The sequence below is a fragment of the Molothrus ater genome, chromosome 7 (genome assembly GCF_012460135.2).
Source record: "Molothrus ater isolate BHLD 08-10-18 breed brown headed cowbird chromosome 7, BPBGC_Mater_1.1, whole genome shotgun sequence".
NCBI lineage: Eukaryota > Metazoa > Chordata > Aves > Passeriformes > Icteridae > Molothrus > Molothrus ater.
The window spans coordinates 29,240,367-29,264,065 of NC_050484.2; the positions used below are offsets into that span (position 1 = coordinate 29,240,367).

The 23,699-nt window shown below is 42.8% G+C and overlaps 2 protein-coding genes across 4 annotated transcripts; one reads left to right on the forward strand and one right to left on the reverse strand.

Annotated features, from left to right (window-relative positions):
• Positions 1–250: 250 nt before the first annotated feature.
• DBI (diazepam binding inhibitor, acyl-CoA binding protein) lies at positions 251–3,338 on the reverse strand. The gene is made up of 4 exons (XM_036387056.2): positions 3,236–3,338; positions 3,035–3,152; positions 1,249–1,311; positions 251–539 (listed from the first exon to the last, which is right to left on the reverse strand). Exons 1-4 carry the CDS (start codon positions 3,242–3,244, stop codon positions 466–468), a joined length of 264 nt encoding a protein of 87 aa, XP_036242949.1. The 5' UTR covers positions 3,245–3,338; the 3' UTR covers positions 251–465.
• Positions 3,339–3,574: 236 nt separating this feature from the next.
• On the forward strand, positions 3,575–18,403 carry C7H2orf76 (chromosome 7 C2orf76 homolog). Of its 3 annotated transcripts, XM_054515430.1 has the most exons (7): positions 3,575–3,589; positions 3,847–3,872; positions 6,229–6,381; positions 8,730–8,780; positions 12,285–12,322; positions 12,449–12,530; positions 15,532–18,403. In XM_054515430.1, exons 3-7 carry the CDS (start codon positions 6,249–6,251, stop codon positions 15,606–15,608), a joined length of 381 nt encoding a protein of 126 aa, XP_054371405.1. In that variant the 5' UTR covers positions 3,575–3,589; positions 3,847–3,872; positions 6,229–6,248; the 3' UTR covers positions 15,609–18,403. The 3 variants fall into 3 exon arrangements, with proteins under 3 accessions (XP_054371405.1, XP_036242625.1, XP_054371406.1); XM_036386732.1 differs by lacking the exon at positions 3,847–3,872; XM_054515431.1 differs by lacking the exons at positions 3,575–3,589; positions 3,847–3,872 and adding an exon at positions 3,895–3,989.
• Positions 18,404–23,699: the final 5,296 nt, after the last annotated feature.

The following is a 23,699-nucleotide window of genomic DNA, read 5'->3' on the forward strand; positions in this document are numbered from 1 at the left end:
CACCTTGTTCCTAGCACACACAGCATTAGAGATAACCTTTTCCAGATGCTCTGTGATGCTCCAGCTGCTGTGGCTGTCACTCACCGGCCCGAGAGGAGTGGTTTGGCCAGGAGCCGGCGGCGCCCGAAGGCAGGGGACCGTCCCCCTCTAGCGGCACAGGGACGGGGGACGCGGCTCTGCTCGGCGGCACTCACAGCGTCAGCTCACCGTGAGCGCAGCTAAGGGACCACCAGCACGCACACACAACAGCTAAAGTACCAAACGCACTTTAATGAGTTCCAGATTTTGTTCCCAGAAGGAATTTATACCGTGTCAGTACATTAGCCAGGTACATAATTTCTCCTGAACTACAGGCATGAGGAGAACTATGACATACTAGGTATCTAAGGTTACTCTTGGAAACCAGTTTTCCACATTAGAAATAAGGCAGGTTTCAGGCGTGCATGTAGCTGATTTATCCAGTCCTCAGATGCCATATTTGCCCTTTAGTTCTTCCACTTTTGCTATATAAGCTTTCATTGCATCTTCTTTGGACATTCCTGAAGGACAGAACACAGGAAGCAGTCAGATACCTTCCACCTATTAAGATGCCTTTTAGAAGTCACAATTCCTTGCTCTAGACTGTGCCACTGGAGAGCAAAGGAGCCAGGAAGGCCACTTGGCTGTGAATCCACTGCTAAAGTTTTAAACAAATGTGTTTTATCAGTCATGAAAACACAGTGCTTCCAAGCAAAGTTGTTTTTGCACAGACAGCAACTAACCAGTGTATTAGTTCTATCAATGCCATTGACAATTATCACAGGAAAGCTATTCCTTAAAACACCAGAAAAAGCCCCATTGTCACAGATCAGACCACTTGTTGGGCTCCTTATTTAGAGCTGGGAGCTCAGTTGTGTCTTCCACAGCTTTCCTAACTGGAAGATGCATAACAGCTGGAGGGAGAGCTCAGTCTCTGTCTGGGTACTAGGAAGGAAAACAACTTTAGATTTCTGCTGCTGTTATTGTTCTTTATTTAACATCTTAGGCCAGCTGGACATTTTGCACCCTAATTCCCTTTCACACAGGCCATATTTTTCAGGATTACTTCTGCCTTGCAGAGGTAATTAAAATTTATTATCATGGCATTCTGAACTTCTAGAACTCTTGTATTAAAAGGCAACATTATCCTGTTTCTATCCTGAACTACACGTGTCTTTCTGACTAGTTTGCCTGGGGTAATTTTATCAATTTCTTTAATCAGACACTTACCTTTCAATGCACTCCAGGCATCCCACTTTGCTTTGCCTTTGAAGTCCAGCATACCAGGGCGCTCTGAGAAAGGCAGGATGAGCAGCAGGATTAGTTTGTGTGATCTGGCTGTAGGTAATACCCACTCGAAGGCTTAGCTGGCTCTTAGCTGTGACTAAATACCATGGCTCATCTCTGCAGCTGTTATTTGCTAACCTGTAGCCAGGAGATCACCTCAGGGGAATATGTTACAACATCGTTGGTGAGGATAGAAATAGACTCTTTCAAATTCCCTTGAGACAGCAGCATTTGAGCAGAAGAGCACCAAGAGCGCTGTCATTTGGTTTAGTTGAACTTTCTGAAGAGCCTGCTGTCACATAAGAGCTGTCCCATTAAAGAACACCAGCTCTAAAGTAAAGCAGACATACCCTGTGGTCCATTACAGGCAGAGACACAGAAACAGGCAGCTGTTTGTAGTAACACACAGCTTGGAACTCATGCCCATCAAGTTAATGGTGTATTTCTAACCTATAGTTGTGCAATTGAAAACCCTGGAAATTTAACTCACTTCACTGCAGGCTGTGGTGTGGCCAAGCAGAAAGTGAATGACATGTATATAGTTAATCTTTGTGCAAAGTCCCCTTTGTGGCTTTACTTCCTCTCTCTCTCTCTCTCTCCTTAAAGAGAATTCTTAGAACTCACAAATGGGACTGGGCAGTATTCACAAACAGCCTTGTGCAGCCCCCATGGCACAGTGACCTGTGGCTCCAGTTGGCAGCTCCACTTGTCTGCAGCACAAACCCTAGCAGTCACCCTCCCACAGGCTCCTGCTCGGGCCAGCTCACGTTGGCTGCTGCTCCACACGAGTGCAGACACTTGCAGGAATGGTGCCATATCCCCAGCACTGCTTCACCCTGTCGAGCACTAATAATGCTGATGCCCAGCCACACCAAAAAGACCACATCTTAAACCCAAAGTAAATTATTTTCTCCCTCACGCTGCCAGCTTTGGAAAAAGGAGATTAAATTACTTACCATTTCCTGTACACTTCACTGCCAGCTTTTAAATCAATGGACGCTCAATAAACTTTGCCAGCTACTGGGTTAGGAGGCCAGCACTCCAAAGAAATGACCTTTTCCCTTTCTAATTCTAGCTACTCCAGCCTTACACAAGGTCGATAGAGACACGCTCCACTTTAAATGCTATTCCAAAGGCTGAGCTGCTATGGACAGCATTGTAGTGAGAGAAGTAGGCAGAAACATTTTGCACTGTGTACTTGAAGACATATTTTTGGTACAGTCTTTCTGAAGTATATTTAATTGCAGCTCATATAAAAGTTTTCTCCTATTCTTCTGGTTTTGCTTTCCAGCACTATTTTTAGCAGTCAATCCAGTCTAAATAAACTCAAATGTGTCATCCCCTCCAGTATTTGCAATTGCGTCCTTGTATTGCAATTCCACCCTTGTATCTCTCGCCTTGCTGTTTAAATCTGTATAACCGAGAAGTGCTTGCATTAAAGCAGCATCCCTCGGCCTGAGCAGCTACTCACTGCCAGAGCTCTCCAAAAAACCCAATCCCAATATTTGCACACAGCTAACACAAAGCATTCTCAGGCCCTCACTGCACGGAGCAGACAGCGGCAGCCGGGTTAATCTAAAAACCCCGAATTGCACAAAGCCTTATCGGGTCAGGCAGTGCCCTCCCGCACGCAATCCCGGCCAAGGCGGCTCTGAGGCACTTGCGCTGCGCCGCGGGACTGAGGGAAGCGCAGAGAGGGAGAGGTTTTGCCTCCCGGGCCGGTGCCTACCAGTGTTCACGTCGCCCACCGTGGCCTGTTTGTAGTGGCTGTAGATGTCCAGCATCTCCTGGTCCGTGGGCTGCGACTTCAGCTGCTTCACCTCCTCGGCAGCCTTCTGGAACGCGGCCTGGGGGGAAGGCGGAGAGGGTGAGTGAGGGGAAGGTTCGCGGAGCCCCCCCCGGCTGCCCCCGGCCCCGGCGCCCCCCGCACCTCGCTCATTGCGCCGAACCCGCCTGGCCCCGGCCCCGCCGCTTCTGCCCCGCCACCCTCGCCGCGCGCCCGCCTCACCCCTCGCCAGACCGGCCGCCGGCCAATCGCAGCGCCGCGGGCCCCGCGGGCACCAATCAGCGCGGGCCGGGGGCGGGTACACGGCGGGCAAGGAGCCAATGTGGAGGCGGCACGGGTGCCTCCCGTTCATCAGCGCGTGAGGAGACAACAGCGGCGCGAGGGCGGGGGCGGGACAGAGCCCTCTCAGCCAATCGGACGTCTCAGGGCTGCCACCGAAAGGACGTGATTGGCGGAGCGGGTGGGCGGGGCGGAACCCGGAAGTGGCGGCGGAGAGCGGTAATGGGCCCGGTGGGGCGGGCGGTGCCGGTAGGGCCGGGCCGCGGTGGGGTGGGTGGTGGTGCCGCCGGTGTTGCTGCGGGTCTGGGAGGTTCCTCTGTCCCAGAGGAATGCGCCACCAGCGCCTCCCACCTGCCTGCTTGTACCCATGGAGGCGCGGGGTAGTGCACGGTTCCAGCCCTACGTGCGATCGGTTTGAGTAGTAAGTGTGAAAATTGGCGATTTCTGAATGAGCTCCTCATTCTGTGTTCCCACAGGATTTCTCCGTGCTGCTTAGGAGCAAGTGAGTTGAATGCTGTGCCCTTTACTGCCCCCCCAAGTCACCAGCCCATGTGGAATAGCACCCAGAAAACATCCATCTTTGCTGTTTAGTATAAATCGAGTTATTTCCAGGTGCAAAGTACGCTTTTTTGATTATTTGTGTGGTGTGTGATACATACTCATTTAAAATGGAATTGGAACTCGGGGTTATTAGCCAAGGTGATGCAAAACCAAGTTGCCTTGTGTGGTGGAAGGTCTTTGCCCTGTTCTGCAGATAGTACTTGATGAAAATATTGGTAGTTAGCTTTGCCAGGCTACGGCTGGGATAAATAACAGCCAAGGTTGGTATGCACCTGCAGGATGGTGGGGCACTTAAATAACCCCACAGCAAAAAAAAAAAAAAAAAAAAAAAAAAAAATAGACACACAAAAAAGAACATTTGGGGATGAATGGGTAAAAGGTTCCCTGTCAGGACTGGAGGTGGACTCTGAGATCCTGCTCAGGATGGGAGGTGCAAAGGTCGTGCTGATGTTGGAGCACATGGCCTGCAGTCCTTGCTGGTTGCTGCAGCAGCTCTGGCACTTCAGCACGTGGCCAGGAAGCTGAGGGATGCCCAGCGCCAAAAATAGAGAAGTTTGTCAAGGTAGAAAAGAACTTAGCTTCCTGTGGGGAGAAAAAAAAACCTGATGGAACAATACATGGGCTTGTTTGAAGAGGGTTTGGGGTTGCCAAGGCTGGTCTGTTTTAGGCTCTGCTCTCTAGTATAAGCCCATAGAGCCATTCTAGAGACCGACTATTATAAATTAAATCCCTAATTATGCTGTAGTATACCAGGAAAATGATTTGCCTATGTATGTGGTGGTTTTTCACTTTTCCTGGGGAGGTGAAAATGAGCATTGTGTAGCAGCTTAGGCATTTTTCAGAGTATTACCCTCTCTCCATCACAAGTATGTTAAAAAAGTCTTTGGGTTTGTTTGTATTAGGACATTCTTCTAGAGCCCAGCGGGTGAAGTCTTCAGTCACTTAAAATCCATACAACACTCTTGCATTTATCTATTGAAACAGAACGACCCCCATGGCATGGAGGAATGATGAGGAGGACTCCATCTTCTCAGAAGGCTAATTAATTACTTCATTATACTATATTACTCTATATTATATTACACTATGTTACATTACATCTAAACTGAATCTGCCAAGCACTCAGCCCTGCTCACACTGCACAGAATCTCGTGACTGTCAGCCAGCAGTCCCGACACACACACACACACACACACACACTTGGGCTTGACAGGCCAAGGAAACAAAACACAATCACTTTGGGTAAACAATCTCCATATTGCATTCTACTTTGGCACAAACACAGGCACAGCAAATGGTAAGAATTGCTTTTCCTTTCTCTGAGGTTCAGAGAATGTGAAACCCAATAAATATTCTCAGGAAGAACTGTGCCTTGCTTTTCTCTGTGAAGAGAAATGTGGCTACATTTATCCACAGCAGCTTTTGCATGTTTAATGGGGAGTCTGGTGTGGCATTGCACAGCACAGGTACTGGAGTGTGTGGTCTGCAGGATCTGTTTGTTCTGAGACCCTGTGGGGATCACAGCAGTGAAATCCTGAAGGGCCCAATGCTGTTGGATTTCTCACATGTTTTATTCTTTACATGAGGCCTGCCTGCACCTCATTTTCCAGCTGTGCTCGTGGGCAGAGGAAAGGCAGTAATCTTGGAATCTCTGCTGGTCACAGTGACCCCGAGATACATTAGAAAGTCTCTTTTCCCAGCCTGGCGGTCAAAGAAGGAGTCAGAGCTCTTCATTCCTCGGTCTCAAGGTTGTTTATTGTTCCTTATCTATAACATTCTTTCTCCTGTCCTGCCGAGGTCCGTCCAGCAGGACAGTTCCAGGCACTCTGCCTGCCCCCGGGGCGGTGTTATGTCTTTATACTAAAAACTACATGTACAATGTTTACAATTACTTTCCAATACCTATCACCTATGTTAGACAGTGAGCTTCTACTCTAAACCAATCTGTAAGTGCCAACATCAGAGCAGAAGATGGAGGCCAAGAAGAAGAAGGAGAAAGGCTGGACATGCCCAGATTCCTCCATCTTGCCCCCTGAACTCCCATTCTAAAAACCCCAAAAATCTATTTTTCACCCTGTGATAAATTCACTATCATTCTACTTAAACTTTCATGGCTTGTAATTCTTCATTATAAAGGTTGCTAATTGTTTTTTCCAAGGGCTAAATCAAAGGCACAGGGGTCTTGGGCTCTGTGCCAAGGTCTCTGAGCCCCCTGGGCAGGGGCTTGAGTCCTCCAGGGCAGCCAGAGGAATATCCTGGGTTCCGACACAGTAATTCCTCCCTTTGATGTTTCCCAGGTCATTCAGAGCTCGTTCTGATGTCAGCAGAAGGCTCCACCATCACGGTTCGCCTGGTGCGCTCCTTCCAGCACCGCAATTTCCGGCCCCTGGTGTTCCACGGGGTCCCCTTGGAGCAGACAGTGCGGGAATTCATGGCCTTCGTGCGCCAGGGTAAGCCCTGCCTGCCTCCTCTGGCTCCTTCACTCCCAAGTGCTGCTGTCCCTCCACCTTCTTGTGGAGCAAATGGATGGGAATGGCTCTGGTGGAGACGCCAAATTCGTGTTTGCATCCCCCGTGTGCTTTCCTTCCTTGGATGAAAGGTCTGGAGTTAATGAGAGCTTCCATGGTCGGTGTGCCATGCTTGAGTTTGGCTGGACTTCTCCCCCATGCCCAAATCCCCACTGTAGGAGCCTCGGGGGGTGGAACAGACAGAGATGAGAGATCTCTGCAGCCAGGTCATGGAACTTGGGGTTTATTGCAAAGGGCCTGGGTGCAGGGCCCTGCTGGGAGCTGCCAGCCAGAGCTGGAGCAGGCACGAGAGAAGAGAGGGGTAGAGAGGATGAGAGAGAGAGAGAGAGAGAGAGGATGAGAGGGTAAAAGGGTAAGAGGGTATGAGAGCAAGGTTCCCATTACAATACAATAAATCTTCTTCTGTGTTGAATATTCTAATTCTCACTAACCAATCTAGTACAAGATACAAATCCTATAGCATTTACATTCAGCCTATAAGAATCATTACATCACCATACTGTGTTACATTTTAAACCCTAAAAACTACTCTTTGGACCGCATCTGCTAATCTAGGAGGGTCTGCTCTGACCCTTGGACCTGTCTGCAAGCAGAGGGTATTGTTTCATCAAAAGGAGATTGATTACCTTCAGTGTGCCCACACCATTGTTTTCCAGTCATTCAGTAACTAAGGGATCTCAAAGCATGCTTTCATTTCAATCTCACTTATAGTTTCTATATTCTCAAAATCTTTTGCCAGGCAATCATATTTACAAGGCTTTCCTGTTTCATCTTCCCCAACACCCACGTTTAGTCTAAAAGAAACAAGGGCATTGCTGCATTTGGCTCAGTGCCGCAGGCTCATTGAGGGGTGCTGTCAGGCAAATATTCATCAATTAATAGGAATAAATTAATAGAATTTAGAAAGTCTTTGATGCTAACTACGCAAATATGTGGAATGTGGGAATGCAAGTCTGTTTGCTATTTGTGAGAAAAGAGAATCTTGAAAATTTGTTTTTGACACTGTGTGGTCTCACAGTGCATGTTTGTTTCTGAGTTTCTGTCTCCATCCTGAGCTTTCTGGTGCAGATTTACTCATCTGTGGGCTTTCTCTTTTATAAGCCTGGTTGAAAGTGACAGTGAATCTAAAAGTTAAGTACTGCAGACCAGCACACACAGTGACTTGATCATTTGGGTGTTACCCTTAATCCTGCAGGTGTATTTCCACACACCTCAATGGAGACATTCAAATGGTACAAAATAACATAATTTGTTTGTTTTGGGTTTTGTTTGTTTTTTTTTTTCCTTCATGAAGTCAGCTTAAACAAGTCTTGAACTGTTATATTAGGTAACATTTGAGCAACTCCTAGGACATTGCCCTGGGACTCACGGGTGTCTTGTGTTTGGCAATTTCCATACTTCTAGACAGTGATAGGCATGGCAAGGTTTTAGGATGCTGTTGGAACACTGCAAGCACTTTCAGAACATATGGCACAGCTGTTGTTGTGAACAAGAAAATAAAAAACAATGCTAGGAAACTTGCTTTTGATATGTGCAATATTGCAGCTCGCTGTTATTTGAGACAAAGCCAATGCTTTAAACAAGACTTAGAACCCTGTTCCACAGGGGTGCGAAAGCCCTGCTCCTTCCTTTACAGTAATCTGTTTTGAAGAGGCAGTTTAAGATAAATGGTTAAACTACTGAAGAAATGGCTTCATCCACCTTGCTGCTGGGCACCCCGCTGGTGGCTGGGCCTTCTGAGTCCTGGTTAAGTCACAGGGAGCACTGGCACCAGAGAAGGTGTCAATGTTCCTGCAGTTTCCTATGGGCTGTGTCCTGCAAGCAGCTAAAGAGTTAATTTTCTACAGTTTGGCTTCCTTTTCGTGCTGTGTTTACCTGAGGATTCAGTTCTGGGTGACAGTTGTCAGCTGTTTGTATAAGGTAAAGAGAGATGCTGGGCAAACCATTGAGAGGATGTTCCTGGCAGATTTCTGAAGGATCAGACTCCTGTGATCACACCCTAATTGCACTGACTCACTGTCCTCGTGGGGTGTTTTGTTCAGAGAGACTTCATGCTCAAATGAACTTACTCACATATGGAGTCACTATAGAATCTGGGCCAAAGGCTGTGTTTTAGCATTTGATGATCAAACAACTCTCCTATGTTGCAGATTTGTTTTGACTTAAAGGCTGCCCAGGGGATGCATACATTGCACAATAATGGAAAATGAAGGATTGGAAATAATTAAGAAAGAGAACTTTGTTTTAACTTTGTGCTTTTATTTTAATAGATGTGTCTTCAAGATCAGGACTTCCTCCTCCTTTTAAAAATTACAAGTATGGTAGGTGGTTTTTATTTTTCTTGTTGTAATTGCCATCAAATGACCACATGATATTTTACACCAGCATTTATACAACTTAAAAGATAATTGCTGTACAATACTAATGTTGGTGCCAGTGCCTGCCTACATTTGCAACTCTGTCCAGCTCTTGTAGCTGGAGTTATCCTGCAGAACTTGACCATTATTGTGAAAATCTGTTTTAATCTTTGAATTAGGCTGCATGGTTTACATTATTTGCTATTGGGAACTGATGGGTTTTGATATTAATTTTTTATTACTTTTTTAAAGTGCCTTTTAACTCTGTCTTTACCCTAATGAGCAGCTTGTGGTCTCAAAACACTTTGAAACTGTAGTTCTCTGTCTGCTTATGTACTTCAGTATCTATTTACTGATGGTGAAGCAGAAGCTGAAGGCAAAAAGTAGAAAATGCTTGAGTCTTATATACTTAAATAGCTTACACAATATGAGAGAAACAGGGGAACTTTGCTCCAAGTAGATATGAAAGCTCTTAAAGACAAGCTGGTGGTATGAAATGGCATGATGTGAAATTTAAGCTGACTTTATCAAAGCTATATTTATATTTCCTTTTTGTGCAGATTGTTGTGAACATGTACAATTCATCTGCTTGGGATAGAGAAAACTTTTTAGACAGACTGAGTTACTTCCTTTTTTGGAGTTTGTAAACTTGGGTGTCAGTCACATATCTTCTCCTAAACTTGGCAATTCTCAAAGTTCCCATGGAGTTTTCCTGCAAGTGATCCTCTGTGTCCCATGTTCTTGGAGTTGACAAACTCCTTCCTCTATGGTCATTCAAAGAACTGAGTGAAAAATCTACTTAATACATGTGAAAATAAACTCTATTTGCCTATTAAAAAAACCCAAAAACCAAAGGATTTCATTTTGTGCTCTTGCTGATGGTGAAACAGAGAGTGGAAATTGAAGCTAGAAAAAGAGTTAGGGATTAAGATTGATTATATAATCAGTGGCAGGGACTTAAATGTTTTTATTATTTTTAATGTGTTACTTAAGGTCATAACATCTGGAAGTGCAAGTTTGAATTTGGAGATGCCCTTCACCCCATTTGTGGCTTTGGCTGTTTGAGGGGTTCCTGTCTAGAACTGCTGCTCTCAGTTGTATCCCTGGTGCTGCCTATCCCAGCTGCTTCTTTCATCACTTGGAGATCAGTTTAGCTTTTCCCAAGACGTATCTGGTGGCTGAGGGCCTGATTGTGCCCTGTAGGACTGAGCATAACTTTAAAACCTGTTGCACCAGTTACTGGGAGCCTACTCTTACTGTGATGGTGCTAACTGCAGGAAAATTTTCACACAGGAAAATCAAAGCCAGGTTCCTCACCTTCCCCTCAGGCTGTGAATCATCCAGGTTCATGTTTTTGGCATCTCTGCTATCTCTACAGTGCTCTGCTGTCTTTCCTGTGTTTTTGTGAGGAAAGGGCAGTGAGACTTCTGCAGTAAAAGCCAGACTTTTCCTCCTGTTTTGTTTGGCAGTGCCAGAAATCTCAGTTGGATGTGGTTGTCTCTCACTGTGCCTGTTTCAGCTTCCTTCCTCCAGAATTCAGCACCACTTTGTTTTAACATTATATATAATGCCATCACATTTTTGCTCTTGGATCAGTGCTCCAATTCACATCTCAAAGCTTCTGACTTCCATTTTTTCTTCATTTCTTTGTATGGATTATTCTGGATCTTGGTCTAGAACTTTTTCTGAGTCAGTCTTATCTTAGCACCTTGTCACCTTTTCATACCACAGTACCTTTTCACTGATGCTGGCAGTCTGGGTGCCAGCTTGTTCCATAAGCTGCTTCTCAGTTTTATTCCTTTCATCCATGAATGCAGAGCAGTATGGCAGGTAGTTCATAAAATCACTTAGAAAGTGGTATCTTATCAATTGCCATGATAGACCTATCATCAGAAAAGGCAAGATAAAAACTTGGCAGTTTTCAAGTCCCTGCCATTGATTGAGAGGAGATGAAATAGCCAAGGCCAGTCAGAGGATTTAGCTTGTGGGAAGAGATTATAGTTTAATCTCTGTAAGAGAGTTAAAGAAGCCATTTAATAGCTCAGATGAGCCCATGGTAAACTGCTGGGTGCCAGTGGTGGAGTTCTGAGCCAGTAGAACTGAGACGATGCTTCAGGGCATGACTGGACAAGGACTAGAGAAAAGGGAATGTACCAAAGTAGACAGAGGAGCTTAAAACTAACAGGCACAGGCTGGGTTTATTTGCTGTAGTAGAAAGGTTTCATGGTTGCAATATATTTTTTCTGTGATTGCTTGGTCTTTTTGTAATGTTTCTATGCAAGATGGGTCCTGGTAATTGCAATTTAATGTCTGTCTTGCTTCTAATACCACAGTTATTACAACATGCCAAGGCTGCCTTCTCAGTGACCAAGCAGTGAGAATACAGAGTACTTCTTACCTTATGTAATGTTTTAGATAGTGTTCAAAATGGGCCAGGATGGAATGGAAGCAAACTTCTGAGTGGGAATGTGATCTCTGTTATTCTGAACATCTGAATACTTGCTCTGGTAATTTGAAAGTTGGTTTGGCCAATAGTTAATTTTGCTGCATCCTTCTCTTACCAGACTATTGCAACATGTAATGTTCACTCAATGCACAAAACTGAATTAGAACAGAAGATGAGCAGACAAGCAGAACTGGTTTTTCTTCTTTGCTGGGAAGATATTGATGTGTTACTCCAGATTTGTTCAAACACAGAGTCTTCAATTTTTTTTTATTAGTGTTGCATGGCTTTAAGCTGTTCCCTCTGGATCTTTGCACTCATCCAGTTGCTTTAGTGACTGTGTTATTTTCCCCTGCGTTTCCCTTCTGTTAACGAAACCCTGCCCATGTTGCCAGGAGAAAGTGGCACTTTTAAAAAAATTCTAAAAGCACTACACTACACAAACGTAAAATAAAAATTATTGAAGAGGGTGTAGCATTAAAGAGAAGAGGCTGTAGATGTTAATGTAAAATGAACTTGCTTAATGAAATTTCTGCTGTCGATGGTGGGTGTTGTATACATGCGAAGGAAAATTTCAAAGGATGATCTGAAGTGATCTGGTTACTGTGTCTTAATTACTTGCTGCCTATCAACTTAGCTGTAGCAGTTGACAGTGCATAAATGCTGTTGGTCCTGCCCCAATTGCATGTGTAAAACCTATTAAGTTAATACACCCTAAGTGGCATTTAAGTTGATGTGTTTTGACTGGCAATTGAGATGGTCATTAGTTGGTTATTGTAATTCAGTCAGCAGACAGAAGCCCAGTCGGATGTGGTACCTTAATGCTGCATTGACTGCTTTAAGGCTGTGGCCACAGAACTGTGAGATTAAGATGTTTTCTCCTCTTTCAGGTTGAATACACAAAATTGTAAATAACAAAAGATTTTGAAGCTTCCCCCTTTGTTTGTTTGTCTTTCCCGAGTACAACTTGCTGTGTTGTGTGCTTATTAAGCCTTGTTTTAGGAAAACACTGTTTTTTCTTTCAGATACCATGAAGATTATTCACCAAGCACACAAATCTAAGGTAAGATTACTAGCTGTGTTCTTCCCCTTTTGCATGCTTTGATGCAGGCAGATCTCTGCACTGTCAAACAAGACTGAAGCAGAAGAAATTCTTCTTATTTTTGTATTCTGGTTCTCTGATTTATAGACTGGTGAGCTTGTAGTGAGTTTGGAAGATGATGACAAACTGATTTTGAAGGAAGACAGCACGCTGAAAGCAGCTGGAGTAGGTAGGAGTGCATTTGTATTGACTGAAGATGCTGTTCCTTGTGGTAGCATTAAACTGATAGCTGGCTGATTATGTTTGGACAGGCTGCTGAAAAGTAAATGCTATTTCTGATGCTCTTTACACGACTTGGTAATTATTCAGGGAAGCATTATTCAAATCATTGGTCTGAGGGCAGCAGGTATCTGCACTCCAAATGTTCAGAATGCAAATTGTGATTTTTAGAGGGTATGCTTATAATTCTGCTGAGAGTAATTTTAAATGATTGACAGATAGGTTATTAGTACCGTGCCTGCTTGGTCTTATCAGTAACATTTAAACTGATGTTTTGGTTAGAAATGTAAGTAGTGGAACCAGCATGGAATAATGAAATAAGATTAGATTTGTTTAATGTGCAGCATACAGTGTCTGATAGCCAGATTGCTCGGGAAAGCTGGAGCAGTATCATTTAGAGAATGTGCTGAACATAGCAAAGAGTTGAAACTTGACCTGATTTCTCACATTTTGACAAGAGACAACATATAGGGCATGTCTTTTGGTAATAATGTAAAGAAATGTCTGTCATGATAAAATTGATGGTCCCTGGATGTCCTTTGGGCTTCTCATAAAAGTGGCTGAGTGACTTTGTGGCAGCAGGGTACTTAGGGCATGTGGTTGCATTCCACCTTGATATGGACATTTGCTCATTTGAATCTGATTTGCCTGGCTGGAAAGCTTTAACTGCCTGAGCTCTAAGTGCAGGGGCTTCACAGAGGAGGCTCCCTCCTGCTCCTGCTGCTCACTGATTGCTCCCCAGCTACTGAATGGGATTTCTTTCTCCTAGGTTACTTGGCTCTCCTGTTCCTGTGATTTATTTTCTGGTTTTAAGTGACTTGGGATGTCTCTTCAGTGTTTTTCTCTGGTTCCAATATACCTTTCCTAAAGGTCTTTGAGTGTTCCTGTAATATGAATCATCGCTTTTACTACACACTAGGTCTTTTTGTCTGCAGGAAGGGGAAAAAAAAAAGAAAAAAGAGGATTACTGGCACCCTTGCAGATTTGTAATTTAGTTTGCAAAAGATTCATTTAATCATGATCTTTATCTGTGTGAGGCATAAGAGACAGTGCAGTTCAGGAGAGGGACTGATGACAGTGCCAAATGTTGAATTAGAAATAACAAAGCTGTCTTCTTTCAAAAAGGTATGGATGGGTATTTGTACATATTATCTGCCTTTGAAACTGGGTTTGTAGCTACAGCAGTGAAACAGTTGGATGTGATCTCAAAAAAGGTGTCAAAACATCAGACTACACGTTACACTGAAAGGAAATAGGAATGCAGAAGCCTGTTCTGTGTCTCTGTACAAAGAGAGGGGTGGTTCATTTAGGGCAGAAAATAATTTAAAGCTTTTTTTTGTTTCTTTTTTTCTGAATAACAGCAGTTATTAGTCATTAGTATATAGAGGATATTTGTGATAGAAGAGGGAACCCATTCTTTGGAAAATGCAATGTGCCATTATGCCATTTTGAATTTGGAGATGTTCCAGTGTATCTTGACGTGAAGATTAGCTGAGTTAGGAGTAAGGTTTTTGTAGTAAAATCTTCAAGATTTTTCTCCTTCAACAAGAGGTAGAAAAGAGTAAGCCAAGGAAGTGATATCATGTATCATGTACCACTGGTCCTCATTTTGTACAAAACAATAAATTTTGTATGTTTTCTTTAAATCAGTGAGAAGATTTGAAATCTCCTATTAAGATATGATTTTTTTCAACATCTAGTCTGGCCAAGGTGTACTAGAATAAAACAATCAGAATCACCATTAGAAAATCTGGGAAATTCTGATACATGCAGAACAGTTTTCCTAAACTGCAGTTGATTGCCCTTGGCACTTTACAGGGTTGGGCTAGAGAGTTATAAATTCTGAGGACATTAGATAAGTATCCTCAGGAAAGCCTCTGTAGTAGTGATTATTATTACAGTTATTATCCAGTCAGCAAAGTTAATGCTTGCAGTTTTTTTTAAAGCAGGGTGTATGTAATAAAGTGTTCAGTATTCATTACAAATAATCTTATCTGTTTTCTAGTTGAGATTCTAAAATCCCTTCGACTCTTTTTTTCTTTTTTTTTTTTTTACAATACAGGCAGGCTTCATTAACTTGAGGTTTAATTTAAAAAATGAATGTGGAATTTATTGGCTCAGCATCTTAAAGAATTTCATGTTTAATAATTGTGAAGGCATTCCATCAGATTTGTCTCTGTTCTGAATTAGTAATGTTGCTGACTTACTGTTTTAGAAGAGGAAGTCCTTGACCTACTGGGTTGAAAGAATTGTGACTGTTCTGAACCTTTGTGGGTCCTCTAGCTCTGCCATATCCCCTGTGAATAATTAGAGGTATTTGAAGGTATTGCTGGAGAAGTCAATTTGTGTCTTTCACTTTGCATATTGTCGAAGCCTCATGAATTAATCATCAGCAGGGCAAAAAATTCACTTCTTCAGACACATATTTTGATGGGTCATGAGGGAGAATGTAAAGTGATCTGTAAAATATTCTACTGATCCTCTAAGTATTAAATTATTATACCTACAGGCTAATTTAATGGGAAAAAGAAGTTTCTTTCTCCCTTTCCTAACAGAAAAATGCACAAAAAACAATGTATCACGCTTCATTACTTTCGTAGCATTTGAAGGTGTTAGAAATGCCATCACCTAATTTGCTGAATGCTTTAACAAACAATTCTGACGACTGTGTTAAACAAATTTTGAGGGGTCTTGTGTACATATTTTCTTCTATACTTTCATGTTCTTGGTGGTTTTGTTTGTTTGGGGTGTTTTTTTTAATGAGATTTAACAATCTCTTTAATACTAGCAACATTTTTCAAAAAATATTATGAGGAAGAAAAAAAAGTGGGTGGTGATTTATCATTGTCTTTGACCATAAAGTTGCTAATTGTCTTCTAAAATTCTAAATAGCTGGCTGTTGGTGGTTCATTTACTGGTGTGCTAAATATTTAATTTTTTATTTCTTCTAGCAAATGAGACAGAATTAGCATTCTTCTGTGAGGAAGATTACAGAAACTACAGAGCTAATCCTGTTTCGGCCTGGTGAAGATCCCAAGAGATTGTTTTGTTTTCCCATACCTGTTGTAAATTTTCCTTATTCTGCTTAATGAGATTTTTCTTAAAGATCAATAAATCCTAGAGGATTTCTTTGCAAACAGTGCAATTCCCTTCCTATAGAAATTAATTTCTGTCAATATGCTAAGACTGAGAGAGGAAAAACTGGGGGACATAAATGACTTTTTTCTTCCTCTCTTTTCTTTTTGCTGTGCTTGGCTCTTGAGCCTCAGGCAGTGCCATCCCTGACCCGTGACACAGGTTGATCCTCAGCACACAGTAACTGCATATGGAGGTTATAGAATGCACAGGATGATCCCATCACAGTACTAACTTCTACTGAAAATGAAGTGAAACCTCCTTCAAATGAAATGAAATGTTTTATGACCGAATCACTGGGTATTTTAAAGAACTTGAGAAGAGAATCTCTCGGTTTTAAGTCACAGCTTTACTTCTCTCATTTTATGTTTGGTCTCTTTTGTTTAAATAGTGCAGACTGGCCAGTGTTTCATGCTTTTCAGTGGTGAATGCTCTCCATTATCCTCTCTTCCAGCTCTCTTTAGCATGCTGAAAGGGACAAATGTCTGTTGGGAGGCTTTTGTGTCCACAGACCAGCTCGCCTGTTTCTAGCTTCACTTCATGGAGCCACCTTCACATGGGGGTAGCAGCTCGAGTTCTGCCAGGACAGCACTGTGCCTAAGTAGGGATTGGGCATTTTTCCAAGTGGAGTGAAAGCTCATGGGTTCAGTTTTAAGAATAAAACCTGAATGATTGCATTTTTCGCAAGGAGAGGCCCAGCCTGTGAGCTGCATGTCTTCAAGACTGGAATTGATTCCTTTATGCTTTCCATGAGCCAAATACTCTTTTACTATGTGTTTGTTCTTGGTAATGCTGGCCTTTCCTACTACATGGACCAAATTAAGAATAATAGAAAATAATCATGCATCCAATAAGGTAGATATCACTTATGAAATGCTTTTCAGGGGGTACCTACATGGGACACTGTGCCCTTAAGCCTCCCCTCACTGAAAGAGGGGTGATGCTGGCTCTCTGCCTTAGCAGGATTTTTGGGCTCTGCTGAATTGAATGAGACCTCACATGTAATTGCTTTAGACCTACACATCTATGCTGAGCTCTGGGTGAGGGCTGACAATGCTATAGCCATGAGAACTTCCTGGAGGAGTAACCCTGCCATTTCCTAGAGCTTTGATTATTGTTTTTATTGACATGTGTGGTTTCCAAAGTATCTAAGTAGAATTTCCTTTTGTTTAGATGTAGGGCCAAAGAACCCTCTGTGTCTTGTTCCCACCTCATTTTCTTCATCCTTACTGACAACTCCCTGGTTTAGGCTGTTTTGCTCATCCACAGCTTTGCTTCAGAGTTTTATTCTCTAGTGAAAGACCTCTACCACTTTCTCAACTGTGATTAAATTATTGTATCTTTATCTTGTAAGAAGTCCCGTGTCACTGAAGTCACATATGTTCTCCAGGGATGTAGATGCAGCTGTTGCAAAAGCAGGGGAAAAAGTCAAGGAGGAAGACACGACTTGGAGGGGAAGATATGAGGGACATGGCATGGATACTTAAAAAAAAAAAAAAAAAAATCTCACCCAAAGTCAAAGCCATCAAAAAGCATGGCATGCCATCAAGTGCAGGGACATGCACCAAAGCCTGCCAAAATTGATCCCCGCTGAAGGCCAAAACAGAAAAGAAGGACTTACAAACACTCTGGAAGGGAGATACCATCAAAGGAATTGCAATTGGAGGAGAAAAAAATGAAAATTATGCATTATGTATGCCCTGATCAATTTATGCCTTCTCTTACGTTCTCTTTATGTCCAGGCAGCCTCTCTGTTGCTGGTGCCTGCTCCCCAAACATGGGCCCACCTTCAGCACTCTTACACTCTGTCATGTTTGCAGATTTATGTGGTTAATGCAAGTTTGTGCTCATCTTCTCAGACAGTTCAGGCTGATGCATTGCACTCCGGACTATCTCATCTTTGTTCAGCCAAATTTACCATAAGGAAGGAAACTTTGTAAGAACAGATAGTGTACCAGAGACATCAGTGTGTCAGGCTGGCCTGCCAAGGCATCTAAATGGTGTCTGTCAGCACATGCAGGCTCTCACACTGAGCATGACTGAATTTGGTCTCCAGCCCTTCCAGACAGATTTGGATTAGTTTTGTGATCCCTTTTCTTTAAAGCATTTGTGTTTGAAAGAGTCACCACATTTTAACAATTGCCCTTTCTGGGCTTGTGCAGTTCCAAACCTGCAGTGTCACATCAAGGGTGGTACAGTGGCAGAGCAATTCTACAGCATCAGGGAGAAAAACTAAATGTTCTACTGCAAATAGTCAAGAATGAATGTGCTGGCACTCCAGATTAACTTCTCTCTCCAAGGGAAGAGTTAAACTACTGCTTTGTGAGCTCAGTTCACTCTGGCAATGGCACTTCATTGGCTTCTTTCTCCAGCAGCACAGTGGAGCCTTTTGTAATGCTCTCAATGGCCATACTTGTAAACTGGTTTCTTCCTGAAGTGTTTTTCTACTGTGTTTATTTATTTATTTATTTTATTAAAGATTTTTTGGTGACTTTCAGTAATGCTTCTTTCTAGTAGATCCCACAAAACCACAGATAATAACTGAAAACTTGTTAGGAATGTGCTGCTCCAACTTTTTTGTTTTTGGTGGGATATGGTACAGACTTGTATCAAAGTATGTTTGGTTACAGGATTGAGTACTGAATGAAATCTCTGAACACTGGCAAATAAATTAGTAAAAGACTGAGATATCTTTGCCCATGTTGTTTTGAAATCCTCTTTCTGTTGTAGGAAATCCCAGAGCCAGTACTGTGGTTTGTTATCCTGGCAGAAATCATGAACTACATTGGTTTACAGCTGCTTTTAATCAGAGCTGAAGTGGGGTAAGTCATTCTGCTTTGCCAGTGGTCTTAGGCATTGTGGGGTTAATAAGGATTCCTGTTACAGTGGGATGTTCTTGGAACCATTCACCATTTTTTTTGTTAAACAAAAGAGCAATATCCAGAGAGGAGTCTGAAGTAAGATAAAATTTACCCTGGGTATTTACACTGCAGTAGGGAAAGGCAGTCAAACTGGAACCCTGGGGTGCTGTGTCAGGCTTGGCTGTTTCTTGGAGAAAAAAATCACTTCAGAGAGACTGGAGTTTTGATTAGGAGGTGTGAAAGCTGAAGAAGAATAGAGGAAATTCTGAAAGAAATTATCATGAATAGGAAGAAGACATAACAGTGTAAGTAAATAAACAGCAAAATTTGCATATGCAACACTCTTGGTGCAGAGATACCAGAGCAGTGCTGCTTTCTGTAGAACTAAAGGTATAAATATGGTGCTTTTTCATAATTTTGGAACTGACTTAATGAACTGCTCCAATGGGCATCTTGTTTTTTCTGGCTTTGTCACATTACACTTTCTGCATCCAACAGTTTTAATGATTTTTTCTGCCCAGAGGTAGTCATGTTGCCTATTGAAGAAGCAAAGATTAAGAAAAATCTGCTGACATGGACAGTTGAGTTGACCAATGGCATAAAGGAGAACTCAAAGATCTGATAAGCACCACTTTTACAGTTAACTGCTTTATCTGATGTAAACATTGTGACTTAAAGGTGATCCAGAAATATACTGTAAGCGGTGGTGTTTCTCCTTCACTCCCTGGCAGTATTTAACATCCCCTGACAGATCACTTACTTAAAAATGAGCCTGCAAGTAGCAGTCCAAGAGTTCCCACAGCCATGATGGGACATCCATGGCCTGTCCTTGGGAAGTAATAGCCACAGAAATCCAGAGCGTCCAAAGATCAAGAAGATAAAACCAGAGCATAGGATGCTCATTCTTGGTCTCCTGTGACTGGTGGGATCCCAGATAGAGACTGGGTAGATGACTGGAGGCATCACAAAAGCCTGAGGCAAATGCACACTTTTGTTTATTGAGCAGCTTGGACTGAGCTCAGGCTTCCTGGCTGGCAACTGATCCCCCTTCCATTGCTTCCTTTCCATAGAACTGCTCGGCACAGATTTGCAAGTGATTAATGAGTCAAGGAAAGCCCAGTAGACAACTTTTGTTGCTTTTCATTTTATCAAGATATTGACTTTTCTCTACTCCCCATTTCTTATTGAGTCAGAGACACAGACACAGCTTCCAACGTTTCTCCAACCACTTCCCTTTGCTTCTTGCTGCCACTTCTGGTTTGCAGTGCCTTAATGGTGAGGTTTGCACCTCATCTGATATGCAATAGCAGCGTTTCCTGTGGCAGTGAAGGTACACTTTTTAAAATTTGTTTATGAAAAAATATGCTTTGATAGGGAGACTTTTTCTACACTGTAGCTAATAGTGCACAACAAAGGCTCTTTTCTTGCTTTGCAGGAAGACTTGCACTGCAGGACAGCGCTGTCCTCCAGTCAGTGGAAACAAAATTGTTTTTATCATAATGCTTTGAATCTTATAAGGAAATGAAGGAGTTACATCAGGAAAGAAAAAAAAAAAAAACAAACAAAAAACCCAAACAAAACCAAACAAACCAAAAAACAAACACCAAACCCAAAACGGGCAGTAAAAAGCCAAGACCTATTGCCACGAACTCTTTGTCTGCAGAGAAGGCCACCAGATGTCAGCACAGCCTGTTCTTTGCTTCTCTAAAACCTCTGCAAGCCAAGAGATGTGTCATGTTTATGAAAAGTGCTTATCTGTGAACTGGTTTAGCCTGTGAAATCTGTGCTAGGGTTCTGGTGATGAAAGCTGAGTCTTTCCTTGCAGAAAGTATTTCTTTTCATATTAAAATCAAAAAGCGGCAAATTGAACTGGTTTCAGTGCTTAAATTCCTCTTGTTAGAGAGCATCCTTTGCAGAGCCAATTCCCAGCGTATCTAAATCTTTGCATGCCGTGAGGAGGCATTTGCAGAACATTCATTTGAAGAATTGTCTGGAAAAGATCAGTGTTAATTTGCTGAGGTTTTGTAAAGTAGATTTTAAGTATGCCTATTTCTTTTAAACACAAGGAAAACCATCTGGAACAGGCACACATGCAAAGCAGAGCAAAACATCTTCAGCAACACAGCTTAAACACACAACAAATGTATCCTCCATGCTTCTGACCCTAAGCTCCCACTATTTCCTCCTTGTAGTGCAAGAGCTGAGGAGAAGCTGGCACTGCATTCTGCAGGCTGTGCCTCCTGAGCTGCCATCAGCTGAGGTGGGATGTGAGTTTTGGAGCCCAAATCCAAGCTCTGTGCACAGCTTTATGCTGTCAGTGATTAGAGCATGCATAGATGCTGCCTGGTTAAAAGGCTAAATTTGAATTTTTGCAGAGGGACAAGGTGTGACAGAGCTTTCTGCAAAGATTCCCATCACTTTTCTTGCAGCAGTTTACAGGTGCCAGGGAGGTGTCAAAGAGAGGGAAGTTAAAGTGGCAACTAGAGCCTGGGTGACGTAAAATTTCCTTCCTCCTTTTTTGGGCTGCTTGTTTAGCTCCTTTCTTCTAGCCTCACACACTGGTGTCATGTTAGGGGTTTGCCACAGCTGCTTCTCAATTCCAAACTACCACTAGGACCCTCAAACACTGCTCACATTCTGGAGGTGATGCAAGAGAAATTGCAGCTGTGCAGTCTTGGGCTGTGTGCAGGGGAAGCCTGTGGTGTGCAGGTTGTCTGGGAGGTGTTATTCTTGCTTCTGTCCCTTCTGCACAGCACTGAGTTCTGCTTTGCTGGGGACCAGGACCTGGTCTGGAAGCTTGGCACACATGGCAGATAGAGGAGAGCTGGGTGTTTAAGTGTTTTATGTCCCTGTAGATGTGGTATTTTTGATCAGATATGGATTGCAACTTCTGTTTGTTACCATCCTCTCCCTCTGATACCAGTAGATTCATTCCTTTGTAGTGGGACAGGAGCAGCTAGCCAGTAGAGTAGGCACTTTCAGCTGGTAGTGAATACATTAAAGGGCTCAGTGTGACAGATTAATGTAGGAATTTACCTTTGTCTGTCCATTCTTGCCTTCTGGCAGGTGACTTACAGTGTTGTGTACCAGGAATGTCAGAGAACTGTAAGAACTGCTGCTGTCTGCCCTCATTCCACACCTGAGTAGGTTTAATTCTGCTTTCTAACCTAAAGCAATGGAACATCTTCTTTAAGAACAGTTTGGGAAGCCCCTTTTCTTCAGTGAAACATGATTTTTAAAATGGAAGGCATGGTGTTGGTCTGATTTCAACACTACTTTGAAGTCACATCTTTGTCTCTCTGCTTGTGTTTGGGTGTTGGTCTCTTCCTTCAAGTTACCAGTGACAGGACAAGAGGAAATGTCCTCAAGTTCTGCCAGAGGAGGTTTAGACTGGATATTTTTAAAGATTTATTCACCAAAAGGGTCATGAAGCTTTGGAACAGGCTGTCCTGGGGAATGGAGTCACCAACTCTGGAGGCATTTACAAGACTTGAAGGTGTGGCACTTGGGGACATGTGGGACATGAGGGATGGGCTTGGCACTGCTGGGATAACGTTGGACTCAATGATGTTAAAGGTGTTTTTCTGTGCCTCTCTGATTATGCCCATCCAGTTAGAGGGCATCAGCTGGCTTTGGAGTCAAAGAGCAATCTAACCATGATAGCATTATATCCCAGCAGTTACCATCCTGGCCATTTCTTCACAACTATTCCCCTGCCCCAGCCCTCCCAAATCAAGTACAACTAGTTTTGCAGAACACAGACTTGAATCTTGCACAGCAACTTTGTCTTCTAGAGTGCTGAACAAGACAGCTACTTGAAGGCAGACATCTGGCTGCAGACAGCTCTTTAAGGCAGCAGGAGCTGAAGGTAGCTAATTGTAGATCAGATATGGGAAACAGGTAACCAGAGTAACTAACTGGCTGAACAGCAGCTGTAGTGCATCCTCCGGTGCTGAGATTTCTAAATCTAAAGCAGATTATCTTTCTAGGAGGATGCACTCGTGCCACTTTAAGTCTCTGAAAGGTTATGGCTTGTGGTATGTGATCCTCCTGACTGGCTCCAGACAATGCTTATTTTTAGTCTTTGATTATGAATGTCCTGCACATGCTCTGCTAACAAGAGCTGTCCCTAATCATAGATGGTATCTGTGTATTCTGTGCTCAGCTTTAAAATGTGTGTGGTTCTCACAAACACAAAAAAAAACCCCAACTCGTGCAGAAATTCTGCAAAACTGATGCTGCTTATTAAGGCACAATAAATAGATCAAGAAAACTGTCCTAGTGTAACAAATCTCATTCCTCAAAACCAAGGCACAGTCTGCAAATCCTGCTAGCTCAGTGTGGGAAATTTAGAGCTCAAGAATAACACCAGGTTTTGTTGCTGATTGTAGCTGTGCTGGCCATCTTGGAGAGACTGAAATATAGGAAATACATTGCACAGAGGTGCTGAAGCAGGTGCATCCTCCTGAAGATTCAACCATAGTCTGATATATCACTTTGTGAGTAAATCCCTTAAGAGCAAGAAACCAATTGCACTGTTTAAAGCTTCGTATTATAAAACTGAAGGAGTGTACCTGCAGAGGTTAATCTTCAGCTCAGGAATTTAAATGAACTCATTAAAATCAACTTACAAATTAGCTCATTAAAATGCAATGCTGCAGATCCAGAAGTTGGTTGATCTGGCATGCTACTTGTATGAAAAAGTGACTTAAGAAGCAGAGAACAAATTTATAGTATTAAAACTCCATCTTTCTTTGCAGTTCCCACCTGGAACACCTTCCTTGAACTCTGTATCAACAGCACTTTCTATTTAGTGAATTAAGCTTGTTTGATCCTGTGCTACAAGTGCTGTATAATATCAGTAACCCCCTGTAATGAAATATATGTCTGCACACACTTGTGCCCTCTCACACTCATAGGAACTCTGTAATTGAGCCCTGGCACCACGGGTCACAGCAATGATCATTTTGTTACCTTGATAATGAGATTCTACAAGCTGCTGGCTGTAGTGGGTTTTATTTCTTAGTGATTAAATTCTAGATAATCACACTACTCTACTACTGCCATTAATGTAATGGTTTTGTTTGGGGGGAGGCAGGAAAAAAGACTCACACGAGCTCTGA